Raw genomic sequence first — 23929 nt, 5'->3', positions numbered from 1 at the left:
TTCCAGGGAGAAATGAGCAAGACAAGTCCTGAGGGTTCCCTTGATCCATGGCAAAAGCGTTCTGGTGAATGTTCACAGCTGGATGAGGTGTTCCATGCAGAGCTGGAAACTGGAATTCCAACAGGTTTTGGTGCAGTGTTCCCACTCATCTGCTGCCCAGCTGGGAAGGAAAATGGAGTCAGACATACCAACTGTTACCTGTTACCCAGCTGTGGCTCCCTCATCCCTGGAAGTGTCCCAGGCCAGGCTGGACACGGCTTAGAGCAACCTGGGATAGTGGAAAGTGTCTCTGCCCCGGCAGGGGGTTAGAATGGGATGAGCTTTAAGGTCCCTCCCAACCCAACCCCTTCCATGGTCTGACTCTAACCACCCCATCAGACCCTAGTCTGGAAGTGTGACACTTAGGAACAATCACACACTCCAAGTTTTTTAAGCTTGGACCCCCAAAAAAACAAACTGCTGTCAGAAAAGGAAGGCCAGGAATTAGAGATCATTCCCTCCCCCTATTTTTTTTTTTTTTTTTTTTTTTTTTTTTTTTTTTTTGTAATTTGGCCCTTGCCCCCTGCTCACCTCCACCACAGGATGTGGAGCACTGGGACCAGCCCCTTCAGTCCACTTAAAGGTGTCTGAAGTGCATGGCCCCAATTCCAGTTGGGAATGTCTTAGCTACCACACCCCTCCCCCTCACAACGCACCACTGAGACAGCTCAGATTGAATGACTGATTTTCTGTGTTTGGAATTCCTTCTTTAAAAAGCAGCATAGGAATATCCAGAACTCCAGAAGGGTCCCTGGAAGCCACAGGTCAGGGGCAGAGTCAGATGAACAATCCTGAACTGGTTTTCAGGGGATGCAGCACCAGCCTGTGGTTGCAATGACTCCAAAGCTGTTCCTTCCACTTGGGACAGCCAGGGAAAACATCCCCATCATGGATTTCTGACAGGAAAAACCTCACAGCTTCAGGAAAAACCTCTTGGCTCCTCCCAAATCCAGCCAGCATTCCAACAGGCTCCAAGGAATAAACAAGAGGACAGACCACCTCAGGGTGCATACCACTATTTTGAACAGTAACAGCAAAACCAGGGAGAATTCACACTCACCTTTTTTTCTGCACACTTCCTGGGCACAGCTCTCCAGAGCCTCACACTCCTTGCCTTCCACGTCTGCTCCTTTTCCAAGACCTTTAAAGCCAGTTCAGGGCACCCAGTGGCCACCACAGCCCTGGCAGTGCTGCTGAGTGATCCCAGCCCCTCTCTGAGGGCTGCAGCTGCAGATGTCCCTGCCTCAGCGATGTGCCACTGCCACCAACTGTGGTGGCACACCACAGAGGCTTCCAAACCACAGGCAGGCACAGACTGTGTGGTGCAAGACCTGTGTTTAATTTAAATCAGCCTCCTAGAGAAGAAAAGCTGTCTTTACTTTAGGATTTGCCAGGAAAAGGAGCTGTGGGATCTGCAGGTAAATACAACACAGCTGTGCCTCAGCTACAGGGATGGCTCTATTCCAAACCCCCACAGCAAAAAGCCACAAGGATATCAAGGCAATGCACCAGGGCACTCAGGATTGGGATTGGGACACTCCATGGCAAAGGTCATGCTGCCTCTGGAGTCTGAGAGGCAGCAGACCCAGAGTCACAGCAAGTCCCAGCTCCAGACTGGCTCAGTTATTGCCAAGCTGCTGGGAATTCAGTGCTTGGCTGCTCAACTGGCCCCTGAGGTCAAAGAGGAGATCACACAGCCAGGTTTTGGTACAATAGTGCTGATTTCTGGCAACCTGAACACAAAACTTTCCACCACAGCCAAGGGGCAGCTCTAGGCCAGCAGGGAGGCAGAGTGAGTGTGCAGTGATCAGCCAGCCCCAAAGTACATAAAAGCCCCCTCAAGCTCCAAAGGACCACCAGAACCAGCAGCTACAGAGATCAAGGTGTGCTGCAGTGCTAAGGTAGAGTCACATTTCTGTCCTTTGTTGTCCAAACTCTTGTTTAATAAATCATAGAACCATTAAGATGCAAGAAGTTTACAGATCTGCCCTCCTGGAATGGGCATGTTGGAGCTGCTCAAGCACCTTCATCACATCCCAGTGCATTCCAGTTCCTCACTCACACTCTGCAGTCACCCTTCCTATAAAAATCTTCTCACAAACACTTGAACACTGCTCTTCCCACAATACAAACACTTGAAAAATGCCTCTAAGGATTTTTCTTCCCTCCAAAATAGTATCTTGCTTTAGAGGAGAATGGACTTCTTAAGTACAGACCCAGCACTTGTTCATTCAAGTTAATTGATTGGCTTTTAAGTCATTTCTTCCTCTTCTGCTTTAGATCTTTAGTCTTCTTAAATTTCTTCTGTTGCTTGGGTCCTCGTGCTGTTTCTAGTTTTCTTTTCTTCTCACTGAAAAACAGGAACAAAACATCTGTTAAAAATACACTGGCTTGCCATCCAGCAGAGAATTTTTTGTTGTAAAATAGGAGAGAGAAAATTTAAACTTGTGCTAGAAAAAGCAGAAACAATAGCCTGACTTAGATTTTATAGTGTCCTGAGATTCTCTAACCCAGAAGATCTTGACTTTTAGCTCTTGTCTTTGCTTTTCAAAACTTTATCTGTCCTAAATGGGACATCTGGATTTTAGAGTACATAGAAAAGAAACTACTACTGATCATTTTAAGCATTTGATTTTGTCCCTGCATTGGATTCTGACTCAAGCAAACACAAGAGAATTCCAAGCTCTGATCTTTATAAGCACCTGCTAAGACTCCCTCCTTCCTGGAAGGCTTTTGGAAACTTATAGCTTCCAGCATTCATGGAAAAAAACATGAAAGGGTGGAATAGAGATCACATAATTACTTGAGCTGTCAGGCACTCCAGGAAGGGAGAATAAGTGAACAGGGAAGTCTCAGCTATAAATCCCCAGGGAAAATTATGGGAAGATTACATGCTGGGCAAGGCAGAAGAAAGAAGATGGATGAGAATTAAGGAATTGCAGAAACACAGACATTTTCCAGGCTCAAGCTCACATTTCAAAGAATTCCTCTTCCCTGAATTTGCATTTTCTCCACTGGCACCTCCAGGGGCTCCCACTCAGTGTTAGATCCCAAAGCAAATTGGGCAGTCAGGTGGAATGAGTGACCCAAGGGAGGAATAGTCCCAGGTTCTGTGTGGGATCAGGGTCAGATCATCAGCAATAAAGTCAGAATTAAACAAGTTAATGAAGAGAGGACTATCCTTAGAGCAACACAGAAACACTGGGTAGTGGAGCTCGCAGCTGCTCACACCTCAATTGCCCCAGGAATACTGAGGATTTAGCCAGGATACTGAGTTCACTTAACCTGCATTTAACCCTTAGGCTTCACTCTTTTGGGAAACATTTCAACAAAGCCAGCAGGAAGAGGAGAGACCTCTGGAATATTTCAACTTCCTTTACCTTTTCAAGCTGACAATGGAGGCGTTCTTTCCTGCCTTGCTCAGCACCTCGTTCCACTCCTCGTCATCCCCCTGGATAATGTACCTAAGTGGGAAAGGCAAAGGAAAAGTCAAGTCAAATTGCTAACACAGAGGGAAAAAACATAAAAATAAGGTGTTTCTACTGTCAGGCAAACACTATTCTGCAAACAAAGCCACTGTGCCAGCACCCAACCAAATTGGATTTCGGAAACACACACCAAGCAAAGCTGGCATGGGACAGTTTTCCTAAATCAGTCTAGGAGAAAGTGAAGAGCTGCAATTTCTCTTTTCAAAAGCAAACTAAGACAATAATTGCTGCTCAAATAAGCTCATGTCCTGGGTGTTCAAGCACCCTGGAAATTACACCCAGATTTAAAGAGGCAAAGTAATTGTGTAGCAAAATGGAGTGACTGCTCTCCATCTCAAGTTCTTGGTGATTTGGAAGAGATAAGGCTTTGTCCACAAAGCCTCACAGTGTTGGACAAAGCCTCACAAGTTTTCTACAACCTGCATTGAAAAGTATTCAAAATAGATTTTTGTGTCTCTCTCCTCATTGAGGAGAACAAAAATCTATTTCTGGCTGAGGGAAAAAAAAAAAAAAAAAAAAAAAGGAAACACAGTCCAAAATGATAAAAAGGTATGTAGCACTATCAATGCTACAAAATAGAATTAATTTTAAAACATTCTGCTTGTATTATTTTCCTTATGTGACTGGCTTGCAAGTCACTTCAAATCACATCCATTCTTGTCCTTTGTCAAACATGACAACTAAAGATTCAAAGAAGCTTATATTCTTTTTGCCAGCTGTAACAGAGGCCAATTTAGAGCCAAGCCAGACAACTTTCCTGGGACATCAGCACAGTGAACAGTGTTTATAAGACAAAAAGTGGGAGGGGAGAGCAAAGAGAGAGAATCTGTAACTCCCGTTGGTCCAGAAAGACAGAAATCTGCTGACACTTAAATAAAAGCTCTGGTTAGTTGCTCTTTTTGTGTTGATTTGGGCTTTTTTATGTTTTACCCACTGCTGACAATACACAATAGTTCTCATTTACTGATGGTTTACTGCACCTACAGTGCACAAAACCCAGCAAGACCCAGCATTCCATCCAGGGAAAAACTGGACTTGAGACCCAGGCAGATGAATTCTTACTGTGTAAGGTCCATCTCCTTCAGCTTCATCACCTCCTGCTTGTGCTTTTCTTGGAATTCCTTTGCAGCCTCCTCCTGCAACAGGACAGCACAAGATGCATTAGGTCCTGATGGCAACAATGACTTTGTAATGAGAGGAAAATGCCTTTTCCCACAAATACATCCCCTAAAACAAGTATCAGCTGGTCCTGAATAGCTTCTCTCATTTATCTAATTGCATTTTTACGTTATTTGTACACACAAACTTGTAATTTTCTGTGAAAACCCCATATTGCAGCTTAAAGCACAACTCCAGCTGCACATAATGCAAACCTGTCAGGTTTTATAGTGCCAGACATGGTGTGGAACCCTTTCCATCCAAGAAAATGTAATGTTTCTGCCCTCAATGGAACTCCCTGAAGTGCTTACATATGAACCAGGAATAAAGTTTGTAATTACCAAATCTTCATTTAAAGATTTCAGTGTTGGCTCCATCACAACATCCTTTGTTGCTGCCATCTGCTCCTCTACAGCTTTTTCCTGGACTGTGTTGAACAGCTGAAAATGAAACAAGCCAGCACATGTCAGACTTGGTTTTTAGAACACCACTTATCACCTCTACAATGAACTCCTAAATTCAGGAGCTTTGCTATCCTAAACCTTAGAGAGAAAGAAAACCAGGAACCAGTTCCAAAAGTTTCCAATTATTTCACCGGATTTCAAGTCTACGTCTAGATAACAATGGAAAATAATTTCATTTTTTCCCAAGGAAAGCTGAGATGCCACCAATGCTCTGACCAATGGCTCAGGTAACAAGGATTGTCTGCTCAGCATTCTGGTCAGGGCACTTCAAGATGGAAAACTGTAAGACAAGCACTCTTATCTGGGAAATCACCACACAGAATCATGAAGTGGTTTGGGTTGGAAGGGACCTTAAGTATCCAGCTCCAAACTCCCTGCCATGGGCATTGAAATCATTGCCACACATTTTCCAGCTGGGATTTTCCCCACCTTGCCAAGAAGTTTATGGTCAGTAACTGGGGATGTGTTAAGGATGCCCAGCTCTGATCCAGCTCTCTCTTAGCGCCGTATTTTCTGTTAATGTTGGAATTATGGTCCCAACATGACCAAGGCTTGTCCTGCTGCTCTCACCTGCACCACTTTGCGGATGATCCTGTTGAAGAGTCCCATCAATTGACTGCTGGGCAGTTCCAGCTCCTTCTCCAGCTGGTCCAGAGATTTATGCTGCAGGCCAATCCCTAGGAAAAGGGCCTGGGGAAGAGACGGGTATTTCAGTCACAGAGCAAATACAGACACACATCCCCCACCTCACTCCCCGTGCTCTCCCCAAATCCTCGCTCCACCCTGCCCACACACACCGACTGTGCAGCAGAGAGGGAGATGTCTCCCATCTGGCTGAGGAAGAACATCCTGGCAATGGTGGGAACCATGTCCATGATGAGGTGATAGTCCACCATGTTGCGGGAGTACATCTCCAGCCTCTTCAGGTCGTACGGGATGAACGCTGACTCCAGCTCAGCACGGCTGATGGCTGTGGGGACCAGAGAAAGACAGCAAGGTTGGCAATGTTCTTCAGAGCACCCAGGATCTCAGTGTTTAGCCTTTATTCAGGTGTTTAATACTTTTCCTTTGCCTTTAACAATTCACATTGGTTTTGCTGTAAAAGAGGTTTGTTCCCTTGCTGCAGCAGAAAAAACTCTCCAACTAACACAGACACTAAAACCCCACGAGACACAGGTTCCAAGTTCTCGCCAAAGGACTCTCCTGTTAAACATCTTGAGAAAACAGCAAATTGAGGTGCCAGGCTCCAGCCATGCTCTTACAGCTGTAAGTCAGGGTACTCACGTGCTTGGGGCTGCTGTTTGATATTTTTGTTCTGTAGAATATTCAGTGCCAAGGAGGGAGAGAAGGTGCTGAACTGGTAGGAAAGCAGGGAAAGGAAGCGCCTTCTAAAGTCTACAAGGCAAGAGGACAAAATAAATTACCCCAGTGGACCTCTAGATTAATAAACAGCCCAGAGGGTTCTTGCAGAGTCAGCAGGACCAGAGTTACCTTTCCAGAAGGCAGTGAGCCAAGGTTCCTGCTCAGAGTCCTCTTCATTGAGCATCTTCAGCATGATGCAGGAATGCTCCCCCGTCAGGTCATTCTGAAAAATAAAATACAGTTCTGTGATTCTGTGATGGATTTCCCAACACCCCATGAACCTTTTGCACTTTGTGCTCAGCTAAAATCAACAACAACAAATGCATCAACTGCTACTGACCACCTCCCCCTAATGGAAAACCTATGAACTTCTAGAATTTGGTAAATCTCAGCTATTTTACTAATAACCAGTTAATAGCCCTCAACAGCTCTATATTTTTATGTGCAAACTACTTGGAGGCCCACATTCACAACCCTAAAACTCTACTCCTTAACTATAGTCCCAAAGAACAAAAATTAAGATAAACCAAGCCTTAAAAGCAGCCTCAGCAAACCTTCCTGCCCCAAACCCCTTCTCACAGAATCTACTGGAATGCATGCCCAGGGATTTCAGCAGGGCTGGATTTTCACTCAGGAACAGTGTGGTACTTACAGGGGTCTGCCTCAGATAAACTGGCACAAATCCAGCACGCTTCCAAAACCTGGGAAAAGGAGGAAACACACTGAGAATGGAGCACACAGTAATAAATTGTGTTTGTACACACAAACTTGTAATTTTCTGTGAAAACCCCACATTGCAGCTTAAAGCACAACTCCAGCTGTACATGATGCAAACCTGTCAGGTTTTATCTCCCTTACAGTGACAGATGTGGTGTGAAACCCTTTCCATCCAAGAAAATGTAATGTTTCTGCCCTCAAGGGAACTCCCTGCAGTGTTCACACATGAAACAATTGAGCTGTTGACCACACAGTAATACATTTATTTGCTGTACCAGGACAGCTGGTGAGAAGCAAGCACAAGTCTCTAAGACACTCCAACAATCAGTGCAAATGAGCACTGACAGAAAGCAGAAACAGCACCCACCTGATTGAGGGTCCAGCTCAGGGGAGTGAAAAATGATGACTGTGATGTCAAAAAATGCACAAACTTTCAAGGTGCTGTGAAAGGCATTTACATGAGTCAGGAAAAAATAACCACCAACTCTGAAGTCAGCAGCACCTCAAGTTTCTACAGGTCACAGGGATGAGAATTTAACCACTCCCTACCTATCACAGGCTGTTCTTACTTCTACACCCTGGAAAAACTGGGCAAGTAAAGCTCATTATCAGTTTAAGAAGAGCAAGATGTAACTGGGAAATAGAATCATGTCCTACTTGAGCAATCTGGGTGTCAGGCCATAAGACACCCCGAGATAGTCCAGGTGCTCAGCTTGTCTCTCACTCAGTTTGAGCAGCAAAGGAGGCAAATCTTTCCGGGGTGTCACAACCTCTTCTAATAAACCAACAGTCTGGAAAAGAAAGTGGGAATGGGTTTGCAGCAATCCCCACAGAAAGCTGCAAATTAAAGCTCTTCTTCTGCATGAAAAGCAAATCTGATTATTTCCTCCCTACAGAGTGGAGACTTACAGGGGAAATGACGCAGCTTAGCATGACAGAAAATAAAAAAAAATACCATACCTCACTGCTCACAGTTGTGATTTCTTTTGGCTTTTGAACTGCTTCTTCTTCCAAACATGGGAATTTGCCCTCGTAGTACATCTGCAGCAAAGTCAGAGCTCTGCTGCCATAGCCCATCTGTGAGGAAACAACAACACACTGTAAGCAAAATGATTTTTTCTCTGATTTTTAATATAGGGCAACAACGTTCTCCCCTTAAAACTCATTAACAATCAGTCACTGCAAAAATGCTTTTTTGGCCACATGGCAGCTCCAGGGAGAAGGACAGTACAGAACCAGGGTGTCTGAAATCAGTATCAGCCCTGGTAGTTCAGGGCTGTGTAGTAATTCTTGGGGCTAAACTCTGGCACTCAGAAAATGCCAAACACTTGGTAATGTGACAGTAAATATCCCTGGATCGTGTACGGTGGCTCAGGATGCTCCCATGCTGCCTAGGGAGCACTGGTTTGGTGCCTTGAGCTTAAAATGCTAAAAACTGGAGGAACTGCAATGTTTGCCCTGTTCCTGAGCTCTGCCTGGAGAGCCATTTCCCTGGCCCGACCGCAGCTGGTCCCAGGTACTTTACCCCCTGGTAATCCGGGTGAACCGCGATGCGAACGACGCGCCCGCCGGAGAGGCCCCCAAAATCCGGATCCTGGAACTGCACAGGGGACAAAAAGTCCATTTAAAGGACACAGCTGGGCACTCTGGAGAAAAGAAATACATGAAAAACACCCTGGGTGCCAGTGCACAGCCAAATCACCCACCTGCTCTGAAATGGTCCAGGGAATAAGATCACCAGAGGCTTTCTTTCCCCTGGAGAGGCTGTTCATGATGGACTGGCGGGAGATCTCTCCCTCCATGCACACCTGCCAGGAAAGACACAAAATCATGAACACAAAATGCTTCCTCCTGCTCAACTAGACCAGGACCAAAACTGACACTCAAGTCATTCTCTTACCTGAACAACAGCCAGCACTTCTGGTAACGAATTCTGGGTGGGTGGAACAGGTGGCAAAAGGCAGAAGAGATGATGGGCAGGGGCATCAGAGAGCATCTGGAGGTCATTGGGGGAGTTCTGGAGGGTGAAGACATCAGAAAAATCAAAAGCTGTCCAGAGAAACACAGAATACCCTGAGTTGGAAGGGACCCATCAGGATTGAGGCCAGCTCCTGGCCCTGCACAGGACAACCCCCAAAATGCCACAAATGTGCCTGAGAGTGTTACCCAAATGGTTATTCCATGAGGAGAGCTTCAAAGTCCAGCTGATTTCTAAACAATCCCTTTATTTTCCAAATTTAGAGCTATTAAGAAATTTGGAACTTGTACAGTGCTGAGGGATGGAGGAGCTCCCAGGTCAGCTCATGGCTGTCACACCCCCAGACATCTGTTCTCCTCAAGGGAAACCTTGTGCTCTAATATGTATGAACCTGAACTTCCTATTTTCATATAGCTCCTTACTGCCTAAGTACCAAATCCTATTTTTTTTAAGCCTCAGATTTTTAGAACTCAGTAGTTCAGCACTTCTGGACTTCCCCACTCACATTTACAGATCATCCCTGGTCTTGAAACCTTGAGATTAATTATTCCCCTTTTCAGTCTCATAATGGTGCTGCTCTTGATGAACTTGAGGCCACCAGAACATGGTAAAGAGAAATTGCAAATGAGGTTCAGCACTGATAAAATCCTGACAAGCTTAGAGGCTCATTTGGAACTTTAGTCTCCCCATTTTCTCAAGGCAAAAGTATTCCAGACTACGTATGTACAGCCAGAACCAAGGCAGAGATCTCAGAGAAAGGAGAACACAGCTCTGTACACAACAAGAAGCAGCAGAAGCTGTTGAGAAATCTCAGGCTGTCGAAACAAGCACTGCTGTCCCCAGAAAATTCCCACAAAAACTGGGAATGAAATTGGATGGAAGAAGCCCAAGCCCTACCTTGTAGTGTGAAGCCACATAGAGGGCCATCAGCCTCTGCAGGAAAACTTCTGATGCTCTGTGGTAACAAAAGAGTGTGTCTCTATTTACATAGTATCTAAACACAGGGATTAAGGAAAAAACCTCATTGGGAACCAGGAAAAAGCTTCCTGTTGGTTTGTTTTCAATATCTGGGCCACAAACTGGCTTGTCTTAAGACTCCACAGCTTAATCTACAAGAATAAATGATGTTGGGCAGTGTTTGCAGCTTTCACACCTTTCACCTGAAAGATAAACCTTTTGTAACTCCAACAAGGGCTTCCCTTCAGGCAACCCCTCCTTGAGGTTGTCTCTGCAGCAAAACTGGGGATTGGTGATGTCCTGGCAGCACACACCACCAGTGCCATGAGAGCTTAACTCCAGGAGTGAGGTCTTAGGGAAAAGATCGTGCGCTGAGCTTATCCCAACCATCAACCAGGCTGAGAACCTTTCAGCGAGGATACAGGTCACAGGTGTCTGGCAGAGGGCAGCCAGAGATGATCCTGGTGATGTTGAGGCAGTCCAAGCACAGGAGATCATTCAGCCACTTCTCCACGGGGTCCCCAGGCGCGTACCTGATGGACTCGTGCAGGGACACCTCGTGCAACGTGCGAGCTGCAAGGGTTGCAAAGGACACTCTGCTGGAAGCCACAGCCAGACAAGCACCCCGCAGGATCCCTGTGCTCTGAAGGGCTCCCAGATTAGAAAACTCTCAGCTGCTGATTTTTCACCTTTTACAAGCCTTCCATCTGAAACTTGTGAGGGAAAGCCAGCAGAGTTCTGTCATTTCCCCACACAAGCCCCTTGCCACAGCTGCAAAGCACATGGATGGGTGGGACAGCCGTGGGATCAGGCTGACAGCAGCCCCAGGACACACACAGGTTGTGTGGGACACACAGCCCAGAGGTGCTGTACCTGAGGTGAGCTTGGCAGTGGCTGTGGACTTGTTCTCTGCTGTCAGGGTCACCTGGCTCTGGGCGCTCTGCTGGCGGAGCTGCTGGATGAGCTTCAGGGACAGCGACCGCCCGGTGCCCTCGTACCTGGGAAGCAGCACACAGAGAGCCTGAGGGAAGCCCAGGCAGCCATCCAGAACTCTGGGGAAGCCCAGCATGGAATGGCTGCTCCAGCCTTACCCATTGATGGTGGAAGCCATGAACACCAGGTAAGGGCCCAGCAGGTTCTTCACCAGGGGCAGAGGAATGGCAGCAGCTTCGTCGATCACCACGAGCTCGGCCTGGCCCAGCTTCACAGAATCAGCAGGGTGGATGTACTGCAAAGGAGGGGACACTGTCACTGCCAGCAGCAGCCATCAGGGAAACGCCAGGATTCACAAAGCTGGAGCCCTGGAAAGCTCTTTGCTGTCCCTGGTCCCCTCAAACACCAAGCCAGTGACTGAGATGTGGAAAAACAGAAAGGCAGGAGAGGGTTTATGTTGCCCTAACAAGGACTGGCTCCCACATCTTGTTTGGCACAACTCCACAGGAATTCATCTGCAGAGGTGAGGAAAATAAAGGAAATATAATCACTAAAAGCACTTCCTGCACTGCTTCTGATGCCTTGTGAAGGCTGACCTAGAACAGAGGCTAGACAGAAAAGAATAAAGTAGGGATTTACTGAAAGGCCTCAATGGATGCACCTTGGGCAGCACAAGAGCCCAGCCTGGGCCGCACCCAAGATGAACCCAAAATGATCACAAAATGGACAACTGGCCATGAGGTCTCACACTTTTATAAGTTCTGGTTCGTTTGCATATTGGAGTTATTTGTCCAATTACAGCTTCAGCTTATGAAGTTCCATCCTCTTTGTTTTCCTCTCTTCAATTCACCATTGTTTATGCTTTTTGGGCCTGAGGCTGTAACAGCTGTCCTTGGTTCTCAAGCTGGAAAAGGAATTGCTTTGTCTGCCTACCCTGTGAAGAGACCTTACTATGAAGCTCAGAGTTACACACTAAAGCAGCACAGAATCTGAAAAATATGAAAGCTAAAACTTAAGGGATCATTCCTTTCACCTCCCTTTGCTTTTGTTTTGGGAGAAACCCACGAGGGAGCTTTGTAATCTACAAGTTAAAGAGAGAAGGTATTTTGAGGAAGTCACTCCCTGAAAATCTGCCTTACAGCAAAACCCACCAGGACAGTTCCACATCACACAGAATGAACATGCTTAAAATCAAAACAACTTCAACACTGGCAAAAACTACAGCCAGAAAGAAAACTGGAAAGGCAAGAATGCCAATTACCTGGATGGTCTGCCTGTGCTCCTTGAACACATTCACTCTGACCACTGCCTTGTTGAACTCTGGATTTAAGGACTGAACAATCTCATAGTCCAGGTGTTCCTGGAAAATCACATTTTTAAACAATATAAAAAGCCAAGATCTAAGAAAAAAATAATTTACCACCATCAAAGTAAACTCAGACACTGTTATTTCACATTCTAATCAAAAATTCTTATAAAAGCTTCTAAGGCCTGAGAACTGGGAAATTATTTACTGATGTTATAATCTGCTTCACAAAGAAACTGGTTTACCCTGCTTAAAAACAGAGAAAGAAACACAACTCTACCACGATTCCTTTTCTTGCAGAACATGGTAAAAAAGGCTGGTAGCAAATATATGTAGCCAAAATCACAGATGAGGTGTAAAACTGCCTAAGCAGGAATGCTTTGAAAATATTGTAAAATAGTCTGCTCCCCTCACCTGATACTGCAGTGCATCAAAGCCTTTAAATATAAACTCAAAGAGAGTGTGAAGGTTGTCAGGGCTGGGAGATGTGACAAAGATATTGGAGTAACTGCAGAGAAAAAAACAAAACAAGAGCTGAACCATTTTTCTAACAAATTTTACCATGTAAGGACTAAATAGGATGGGTTTTAATAGGAGGGGTTGACTTCACCTAATAACCAAAACACAGCAGGTTCCTATAGACACTTACCTCGATTTATGTGTGATTATTTTGAGTTTTAAGAAAAAATTGACCAAAAAATACAATCTTATAAAGATATAATCTTGTATCAAAAGATACAAGATTAAAAATGAGGGATTTAAGATTGGAAATTACAAATATATTCAGATCCTGCCATCTTGGTGGTTTTTTTTTTAACTCAGGGATGCAGATAAGGCCTGGGGGATTGGAGTGGGGGATCACTCACCCAAAAGCTACTGCTCCAGCAATGGCCAGCCCCAAAGCAGCAGATTTCCCTCGTCCCCTGGCTGCTGTTAATGCCACAGTGCTCCTCAGGGTCTTCTCAGAAATGGCTTCAATGAATTTTAGAACTGCTTTTGCCTGAGGATTAGAAAACCCCCAGGAAACAGCGTTGGAGTTTCTCTTACCCCAAGACCTGCCACACACAGAGAACCTCAGCTCTGGCCAGCACACCTGATGACTTGAGAAGGCTGACCTAGAACAGAGGCTAGACAGAATTAAAGAATAAAGCAGGGATTTATTAGAAGGCCTCAATGGATGCACCCTGGGCATCACAAGAGCCCAGCCAGGGCTGCACTCCAGGTGAACCCAAAATGGTCACACAATGCGCCCCCGGTCACGGGGTCTCTCACTTTTATAAGTTCTGCTCCATTTGCATGTTGGAGTTAATTGTCTAATTATAGCTTCAGGTTATGAAGTCCCATCCTTCTTGTTTTTCTCTCTTCATTCTGCCATTGTTTATGATCTTGGGTCTGAAATTTGGATCATTTGTCCTTGGTCTACCTACCTTGCTTTGTCTCCCTGCCCTGTGAAGAGAGCTCACTATGCCCTACTATGAAGCTCAGAAGTACACACTAAAGCAGCACAGAACCTGAAAAATATAAAAGCTAAAACCTGAGGCATCACACCAACCTGATCCAGGGTTTTGCAGCCATCCACCAGCACTCCCACGGGCTGTGTGTCCTGCAGGCTCTCCTTCATCTCCCTCAGCTCCAAGTCCTGGGGCCCCAGGCTCTCCTCCTACGGACACACAACAGGATGAGCCAAGGCTACTTCAGCACAATCCTACCTTTGTGGTGTCTTCTGACACCTTTGGTCAGTCAGAGAAAAGGATCTGGAAGGAAAAGTTACCACAAGAAGAATGTATTCCCCAAAACCATGAGAATTTATATGGACAGACATGTATTTAACAGTTAAATTTCCAGGCATCTTCAGGAGAATGGTCACAAAGCGGTTCCCAATCCTGACTTCCCCAGGCTTGGAAGGAAAAAAGGGAAGGATTTTGCAGTAATTACAAATGGCACTGATAGGAAAAACAGATTAAAGTGTTCTGAATAATTTAATTCATTTTTCAGTCTTTGGACATTCATGATCTTTGTTACACCTGCCACATGAAGTATCCATGCAGGGGGAAGAACTACTGCAGCACCAATACCAAAATAATATCAAGATCTTCAGAGCTAAACAATAAACTTGGACACAAACAAAACCAGTTTTAGATGGGAATGAAGGCTGATTTTCCTGGTTGTCACTTAAAATTCCAAAGGCATCAGCCTCTCCAGCCAAAAAATAAGCATTTGTGCTGCTGTCAGTGTTGTCCTAATGATAAAAGGAGGTTGTTTTATTTATTTATTTTATTTAAAATCAGTACCCTATTAGAATGTTTTTACCATCTCTGACAGAATCTGTGTTGGTTATTTTTTAGGCCACACAGCACAGCTTAAATGCTTCAAGATTTCTGTTTACAACTGGTTCCACTTTACTGCAGTCTACAACTGGAAGTGATAAAAGGATACATTTCTAACAGTGCAAAAATCTGGATTATCCTCAGGGAATTCTTCCTGGAATGTGACACTGTAACTCAGAAATTGAAACAGCTGCCACAGCTTCCAGCTGTGTCCTGAGCCTGCAATATACTTATTTCCAAAATGTTCTCCCACCCTCCAACTGCCAAAAAAGTATTTTTATTGGTTTTGTCCCATCTGTCCATCAGCTTGAAATCCCTCTATGCAACCACAATCAAGCTCCACCTCACTGGGCTGAGCAGTACAGGAAAATTAAATAAGGACAAACACAAAAAGAGATAGGACAGAAAATTTTAAAAAATAAGAATATAGAAAAAAACAGCTCCCCAAGCTTCACCCACATAATTTTTGCAGAACGTTCTGCTTCCTCTCTGCAATGCCATCCTTTGATATAAATCAGGGTGAAATTAAAAAAAAAAAAAATCCCTGTTTTTAAATCTTTAATACCCCTTGGCCAACTCAGAGGGATTTGTTCCAGGGAAAAGGGCTGGGATCACTCACTGACCTGGGACTGCGGGGGCACAGGAGTGATGTTGGCAGCGTGGCTGGAGATGGGCAGGATGTTCAGCTGGTCATCGATCACCAGGCAGGTCTTGCACGAGGCCAGGGACAGAATGAACCTGGGCAGGCAGAGAAACCTCAGTAAAAACCCAGCAGCACTCCCTGGTGGTTCATCTGAACTGTCTTCTAAACACAGAGCATTCACAGCTCCCCACAGCTGAGCTGCAAGTCCAGCTTCCAATAAAAGGCCTGCTCCAATGCAGACCTGTGGGATGTTTTCCCATCAGGAATACCCAGTGCTGTTCCTGGTGCTTTCTTTGGGCTGACAGCCCAGATCCTTTGCACTCTGAGTCCCTCACCTCTCATTGAACCTCCCCACCACATCCTGGTGGGCCTCTGTCCTGTACCGGGAGTGAACGTCCTGAAAGAGAAAGGGAAGAAAACAAAGAAAATGTGACAGTGACATTTGCAGGATTATGACCCCTTCTTTCCCACTCTTGTGTCTCCATTTCCATCCACAGCACATCCCAGACAGGATCCTGACTTTGTGGTGAAACACCCACATCTGCAGCATTTCAGAAATGCCTGAGCATAACAAATCCCATCCCATCGCCTCCCATTCCTGAATGAAGGAGCAGGAAAGATGATGGAAGGAAGATAACAGCCCATAATAGAATCAATAAATACCCACTCAGCATCACCTCAATGCAGCTGCTGGTAGAGAAGAGACACTTAGTGCTGCACATACCATGGTCATTGTATAGAGCTGCTTCAGGGAGTTCATAGTTCTCAGCAGAATCACCACAATTCCACCACCTTCCACTGTCTCCACAGTTCTGGCCAACAGGTTTGGAGTCAAGGCTTCAAAATCCTGGGCAGTAAAAAGAACTTCAGAGTTGCCCAGAGTCCAGCAGTGCAGCTGGCTCCTACTGAAAGGCACAGAAAGCCTAAAAACTTTATTCCTCGAAGTTTAATTCACACTTAAACTTGCACTAAGCAATACCCTATTCCAGCTCCTGTGTGAGGCCACCTCACCCTCACACAACTCGTGAGGGATAAGCAAGGCCACCAAAACTGAAGTGACAGAAGCAGCAAATCCCACTCCTGCAACATTTCAACTGATTATTGTGAAGCTCTTTGGGGAGCCAAGGAATTCCTGACCTGAAGGACACACATTCCAAAGGTGTTCCCAAGGATCTTGTGAGTTTCGTTGTAGTAGCAGTAGCGGATGTTTGTGGCTGCTATGAACAGCTCGAAGGGATCATCGTCCTTGATGTTCAGAGTTCCACTCTTAATCTTCTTCTGGAGCTGCCTCATCCTCTTCTTCCTGTGGCTGGGGGGGGAAAAACCATACAGGAGTTTTTTTGGGAAAGGGTTTGAGGAAAGTGTGCTCTGGAAGTCAGAGCTCAGTCCTAAATATGACTGAGGTTAAACAGCTGAGGAACCCGAGGTTTGAGGTTAAAAGGGTGAGGGGGAGCTTGGCCCAGGGCAGCAGAGTCAGCGTTAGAGCTAAAGGGGAAAAACCAGAGGTACTTTCTGCTGGTGTCAATTCTGTTATGTTAAGCCAAATTTCAGTCCTGGAAGAACAGATTTCTCCCTGCTGCTCCAGGACCAGCCCTGGCTTCTCCTCCCACCCAAGCCCTCAGCCTCCAGCGCCGCCTCCCCGGGGAGCAGCAGGACACCCGGGGCTCTCTCACCTGCTGAAGCCCAGCTCCTTCTTGTAGCACCAGAGCACAGAGGGCCTGGCCTTCACCGTGGCCTTGGACAGCATGTGGTGAAGGATGACGACCTGCCAGGGCACACAACACTCACAAACAGCTCTCAGGGAGCGCCACAAAGCACAGTGTTTTTCTGAAGTTAATTTTACACCTGTATTTCCACCGTGCAGAACACAGGCACCAAGCCAAGCTGTGTCTGTGCCTTCCCCAGGGCTGCAGGACACTGGGTTTTACCTCCAGTTTCCTCAACTCCCTTCTCTGGCAGAACCAACACTGATCATTCCAGGCTAAACACACTTTTGTCTCTTACAGACAATCCATTCGTATGGATTTTCCACAGAGGGTTTCAGTGAACACAACCAGACTTGGGAGGTGCCAGAACCCATCAGTAAATAATGCCAACACTCCTCTACTGCCACCTGAATAACTCATTCTTTTCCAAGTTTTTTTTTTTGTTTTGTTTTTTTTAATAATTAGTTTATTTTATTTTCCCACAGACTGGAAATAAATGAATTATCAGTTACACAGCAGCTAGAACAGAACAGCAGCAGGAGCAGGGCAGGGATTGTTCCCCTCTGCTCAGCACAGGGGAGGGCAAAATCCTGGGCTCAGCTTTGAGCCCCTCACTGCAACAAAGACACTGAGGGGCTGGGGTGTGTCCAGGGAAGGGAATGGAGCTGGGGAAGGGGCTGGATCCAGCACCAGGAGTGGCTGAAGGAGCTGGGAAAGGGGCTCAGCCTGGAGAAAAGGGGGCTCAGGGGGGACCTTCTGGCTCTCCACAAATCCCTGATGGCAAAGGGCAGCCAGGTCAGGCTCTGCTCCCAGGAACAAGAGGAGAGGAAATGGCCTCAGGCTGTGCCAGGGGAGGTTTAGGTTGGATATCAGGCAAAATTTTTTCCCTGAGTGGGCTGGCAAGTCCCCATCCCTGCAGGGATTTAAAAGCCACGGAGATGTGGCACTGGGGGACGTGGGTTAGTGGCTGCTTTGGCCTTGCTGGATTCAGTGATCTGGGAGGGTTTTTTCCACCCTGAACAATTCTGTGGTTCTGTGAATGGACTTATCCTAAACCATCGTGGGTTTGCCGTGTTGTTCTTCCCCTCCCCACTCGAAAAACACAAGGCCAGAGGCCCTGAAGAAAAACGCGTTTAGCACTTGATTTCCTTCACACAACTTCACCGAGCAGGTTCATCTGCGAGACAGCTCAAAGCCCACTCCGAGAGAGAAACCATCACCGGGTGGTGATCGCCATCACCATCACCATCAAGGGCAGAACCGAGGGGAAAAAACCTCCAGCTGGCCAGAAAGTTTAATATCCTTTGACTCAGTTAAAAAAACAAACAAACAAACCAAACCTACCAACCGCAGCCTGTCCTGAGTTTCACTTGATGCTCATGAGCTCAGGGAGGTCTCACACACCATTTCCAACCTCTCTGTCCCTGCGAGTTCCCTCCCCCTCAGGCCCCATTGCTCTGCCTGCGGCTGGCAGGGTTTAATTCCTGCTGGAGGCAGAGCGCAGCAGGGACTGAGGAAGTGCGGCAGGCCCGGGCGGGTCTCGGCACCCGCAGCCCCCGCGCCCCTTCGCCACGGCGGTACCTGGTCCTTGCCGCGGTCGCCCACCACCACGAACAGGCTCCGCTGCCGCTCCGCCACGCCGTTCTCGATGAGGACGCGGATGCGGTTGTCCACCTTGCGGCGCTGCATGGCTGCGGCTCCCGGCGCCGCTCCCCGGCCCCGCTCCCGCTGCACCACGTGGGGGCCACGTGAGCCCGGGCGCGGGCGCCGCGCAGCGTGGGAGGACCCCGGGGCTGCCCTCGCCGGCCGCCTGCGCCACGCGTCCGTAGATCTAAGAAGCCATTTCTGTACAAACACACCTGAAAACACACACTGCTCTGTCCAGCGAGCGCTCAAGCAGAGCAACTGAAAGGAGCTGTCCACGTGGGAATGGGCTCCTGTGCCCAGCCGCCTCCCAAAATCCCTGCGAGACACAGAGCAGCCCCTACTACCCCTACCGCCCACAGCTTTCCTCTCCCTTTTTCCCTTTCCTTTCCTTTCCCTTTTCCCCTTCCCTTCCCTCTTTTCTTTCCTATAGTAACACCAATTTTATTTTTTTAAAACGATTTGTTCTAAACAAATCCTGCCTGTGACCCCTCCAGGCGTGTGGGCGCAAAGAGAAGGGTTTTATAAATTTAAATTTCTTGATTTTATACAGATAATTCCATTTCCACACCTGCCAACTCTGAGTCTGGGTGGCCTTAGCACCTGGGGGAGAGATGACAATACCATATATATATATATATATATATATATATATATATATATATATATATATAAGGGCATTTGGAGGCAGTTTTCCCAAGGAAAGAAGAGTGCAAAGAGCAAACAGAACACATCCAGGAAAGAACAAATCTTTAGGATTCATCGGTACAGGACACTCAGCGATCCCCAGGGAATATTAGGAATTCTGCTCCTCAGGAAGAGGAGGGAGCTGCTAACATTTAACTCTGCTTCGAAATAAATCCACCAGAGCTGTTTGAAAGTTTTCCCTACAAAATCCCAAGCTGCACAACCGCGGAGCAGCAACAAGAAAAGGATTTATCAACCTGAGCTGGAATTCCAGTGAGGTTTCAGAAACACGGAATTTTATTCTCAAACTGACAGTAAAGCTGTTCCTAACCTTTCAATACCAAAGTTGAGCCGAGCTATTTGCATAGATATATTTATTCTTAGCTTTTAATACTGCCATTTTTTTTTAAACTTGAACATTCAAACAATGGAGTATTTAAGACCAGGTGACAGCGTAGGAAAAATGTGTTTAATACCACTGGATGTATTCGGGATAGTTTTAAAATATAATAAAATATGATAAAAATACTGAATTAATAATCATAAAGGCTGTAGAACAATTTTTTTTTTTAGGTGAATCCAGTTAAACCCAATCACTGAGACAAAACCACCAATGCAACAGAAGTGTAGCAAGACAATCCCTTTAGGTACGAAGTATTTGCTTAAAAGGGAAGGACATAAAACATTGAAATAGATTTATTTTTCAAGAGTTTACATAAGCCATGGACCAATTTGTTTCCAACGCTGAGTTGAAGAACTGCAAAGACATATATACAGGTATGTTTAAGGCCATCAGAAAATTTAAACCTGACAACAAATGAAAAATTCTCAACACTTATTTTATGTGCTAGAAGCATTGCTAAAATTCACTCTAAAACCCAAGAGCTTTAAAAGAGGAAATACATTTTCATTTCATAAAAGTCTAAAGGATATTTCCTAAAATTTAGCTTGAGACCAAAATTCCAGGTGTCCTCTTGATCCTCCTTTGGGTAGAAATGGGCCAGCAGAGTTGGAACCGAGCCAGTTACACCCTTCTGACTCTTCTATGAGTATTAAAAAGAGAGGGGAAGAGAATCTTCTTTTAATAAAACTGCAGCAAGAGCAAAAAAAGTTAAATTCAGAACCAAATGCCAAGTTAGGCTCTGGTTTTCCTAATGTAGTTCTCCTATGTGCTGCTCTAAGTGGCTTTTGGGAAGCAGATTTTGGAAAACTTCCCAAAATTTCCTTCCCTCCGTTAAGGCCGGATCCAGAGATCCACGAATTTTAATTTTAATTTAATTTTAATATCATTCTATTCAAAAAGCCTCTGAAAGTGGTTCACAGAATAGCACCTCTGCCCTTAGATGAACAGTCTAGAAAAGGAAGTTTCTCATCACACTCTGCCACATCACCAAAAATACACATCTGAAGGACCTTCCCCACCTCCCTCCCTCTGCAAAAACGTATTGGCCAACAGGAAAATGTTGCAGTTTCAGCAATTTGCCCTCTCCATGACTGTGAGGTGTGCTGACAAAAAGAAGGCAACGCTCCCAAAGCTCCTTCCCTGAAGTTGTGCCACTGACTCCAGACAGCCAAGACCAATGGAGGGCTCAGATGCATTTTGACAAATTGTGTTACTCCAGGAAAAACACCATTAGAAGGGAGCTGCACAGCGTTGCAATGCTGGAGCTTCCTGCAAAGCTCCAGGCAATAAACATAAATATATTTAAGGCCAGATTTAAATAAGGAAATTATCCCCCAAGTTCAACAGGAGAGTTTTGTTGTTTGGGCTCATTTCCTACTTGCTCTCCAGAAGTTCTGGTCCACCACATCCCTGCAAGTTCACTGGTGCCAGCTCAAGTGAAGGGAAACGTTTTAGTCCCATCCATGCTCAGTGCAGATGGAAAAATGGAGAAACAGGTGCCCAGAATTTAGAAACTAAACCAGCCTCCTTCACACAGTGACAAAACCCAGCTCCAGCTCAAGCATCCATGTCAACACTTTGCAATAAACTTTACCCAAGAAGTTTCACATCAGCAAGAGGGATGGTCTGGATTTCCCAGGATGTGACTACAGCCTCATGAACAGGGTGAGTGGAATATCAAGATTCTTCCAAGCAACTGGTTCTGTATCTTGCTCTGCTGGACCTCGAAGATTTTGCCCTATTTGTTCTTAATTATATGAATTTTAAGAACTTTTCCAGTGTAATTTATCATCCTTGCAGTATTTATCTGCAGTTAGAGCCTCTTCAGTAACTTTTCTCTACTCAAATGCCATTTGGGAGAAAGGGAAGCTCTTTCTCCAAGGACCTGGAACACAACCAATCTTCCTAAAAACGTAAGGTTGGTGGGACATTTTAAGAAGACACATTTTGAAGGACACGAGGTTCTCTGAGAGTTAAATCCCAGCAGGATACATTGCCTGGTTAAGTAACAAAGGCCAACAATCCTCTTCCAGCTAGTCTGCCTGATGATTCAGAGATGGCTGCATACAAAAGACAGGATTTGGGGAAGAAAACAGGGGTTAAGTGACGTTTAAAGCCCTCTCCACAGCAAAATCCCCAAGCTGCACTGGTGAACTGTTCTTAGAAAACAGCCTGTACACAGCAAAACCACAGGAGTAAAATTCAGGAGCAGGCTGGCCTCAGGTACAAGACAACAGCTCATGATTTCTGGGTCAGCTTTCAAAAGGAGGATGTCTAGGAAGGATCCATGTTTCCCAGACATAGTAACAATAAGTACAAATATCTGAAATACTTCATGGATTTATGAATCACTTGCTCAGAAACCCTTGAATTACAGCCAGGAGGAAGCAAGAGGCTGAAGGCAGAAGTTTGAACAGGCTCAGACCCAGCTCTGTTCCATGCTCTCCTTCCAGCCACAGGATCACACCCCAGCTGCCCATGGAATAAACAGCTCATCCCTGCATCCAGAAGGGGCTCAGCACCAGAGCCAGCCCCAAACTGCCACAGCTTATGCTTCAACATAAACTTCTGGTAACAGTCTTTGCTCTAAACAGGACCTTTTCCTAAAGAAACGTACCTAGGAGTGCTTGGGATGTGGAGGGAGCTCAGACCTAGAGCCAAGCCATGGAGCAAAAACGGAGAGCTCCCCTACCAGGCCAGAGGAGCAGCAAGGGCTCCGAGTGCACAGGGTGACCCCAGCTGATGTTACTCCACGGGTGGAGATCAAAGGGGTCTGTGCAGGTTCCCAGCTCACACCTCAGGGACTTGTTCCACCTCTCCCTCCACCAGGAAACCTGAGCAGGGCAGCTGCTCTGAAGCCCATTGGCATACAGGTTTACAAACTTGTCTCTCAGTGAAAAGGCCCAGTGTTTTATTAATAAATTCAAGTAGGAAAAAACCCCAAACCAACCCCCCAAACTCAAGGTGGAATGTTTTGATCCGTTCAGAGGTCTCTGATTGAGCATGGTGTACGTTTACAGACAAACTACAATTAGTTCCTCAAGGAGCATTTGGTGTGCAAAGGAGAAAGCTGAGCAGCCTGTGTTCTATCAACCATTTAAAAGCTGATGCACAAAGAAAAATAAAAGAATTAAAAGAATCCACTGTTTTCCTACATCAGTTTAACATTAAAAGGTTTGTATTTTTATTTTTTTTCCAGTTAAAAAACAGTTGGGACTATTATCTCAGTAATAGCTTCCTAAAAAAGACACAGAACAGCAACTTCTCACCGGACTGCAGTTTAGGAATGTTCTAGGCCTTGACTCAAACTGCTGCTTCCAGACATCAGCCCCGTTTCAGGATGCCTGGTGTGGAGTATGGTCTTCACAAGCTTATCACTTCCCGCAGTGAAAACATTTTTCATTTGTGCTCTTCACACAGGACATGGAAAAGTGATATCCCACCTATTTGTATGGAGTTCCAGACTGCTTCACAACGAAGTCAAAAATATCTGACTGCAAGTTCTGAAAGTTCAGTTGTGAAAGTAGAAATGACCCTCTGAGTGAAAACAACCTTCAGTTTTGTACAGAACAGTTAAACACCACGCAGCTGTTCCTTAATTTCACCTTTCCACAGGTAGGAATTATTTGATGAGCAATACTTAACAGAGAATATAGCACTTTTCTTCTCACATGTGCTATAGAATGCAACAGAACTACCAACACCTCTATGGAGGCAGCTATCAAAATATTCTCCCCACTGCAGAGAGAGTGCATGTGCGCAAAAGGCAGGCACAAGTGATTTCTCCAAAGATTATACCACAAGGATGCAGTAAAACTTGAATAAGACTTGGTATTTTCCAGCTCCTAGGCTTATGCCATTTCTTTTATACATCGCTGCCTTGATGAAGAAAAAAGAAAAAAAAAAAAAGGGAAAAGTCCATCACAAAGAAAAGTTTCCCAGAAGTCACAGCTAGTAGAATAAAAGCAGAAAAACAGAAGGAGGATTTACATCTAGTCACGAAAAAGAGACTATTGGGGAAAAAAACCAAAGAAAGAAAGGAAAAAAAAAGCCTTATGAAATGTCACCCCATCATATTGAATCAGTTTCAGCCGTTGAAAACCAGTGTTCCAGGATA

At 45.6% G+C, this 23929-nt stretch overlaps 1 protein-coding gene across 1 annotated transcript; it reads right to left on the bottom strand.

The window, feature by feature from the left end:
* Positions 1 to 1960: 1960 nt before the first annotated feature.
* Positions 1961 to 18806, bottom strand: NAT10 (N-acetyltransferase 10). The gene is made up of 28 exons (XM_053944752.1): positions 18660 to 18806; positions 17046 to 17137; positions 16510 to 16681; positions 16097 to 16219; positions 15708 to 15769; positions 15353 to 15467; positions 13955 to 14062; positions 13269 to 13402; positions 12817 to 12910; positions 12358 to 12456; positions 11255 to 11391; positions 11037 to 11161; positions 10586 to 10736; positions 10104 to 10200; positions 9129 to 9245; positions 8935 to 9036; positions 8754 to 8828; positions 8189 to 8305; positions 7886 to 8019; positions 7164 to 7212; positions 6641 to 6734; positions 6434 to 6544; positions 5947 to 6119; positions 5720 to 5839; positions 5027 to 5125; positions 4590 to 4663; positions 3420 to 3503; positions 1961 to 2389 (listed from the first exon to the last, which is right to left on the bottom strand). Exons 1-28 carry the CDS (start codon positions 18765 to 18767, stop codon positions 2296 to 2298), a joined length of 3060 nt encoding a protein of 1019 aa, XP_053800727.1. The 5' UTR covers positions 18768 to 18806; the 3' UTR covers positions 1961 to 2295.
* Positions 18807 to 23929: the final 5123 nt, after the last annotated feature.

This window comes from Vidua chalybeata, chromosome 6, assembly GCF_026979565.1.
Source record: "Vidua chalybeata isolate OUT-0048 chromosome 6, bVidCha1 merged haplotype, whole genome shotgun sequence".
Lineage (NCBI taxonomy): Eukaryota > Metazoa > Chordata > Aves > Passeriformes > Viduidae > Vidua > Vidua chalybeata.
This window is presented reverse-complemented; position numbering and strand designations above follow the sequence as displayed.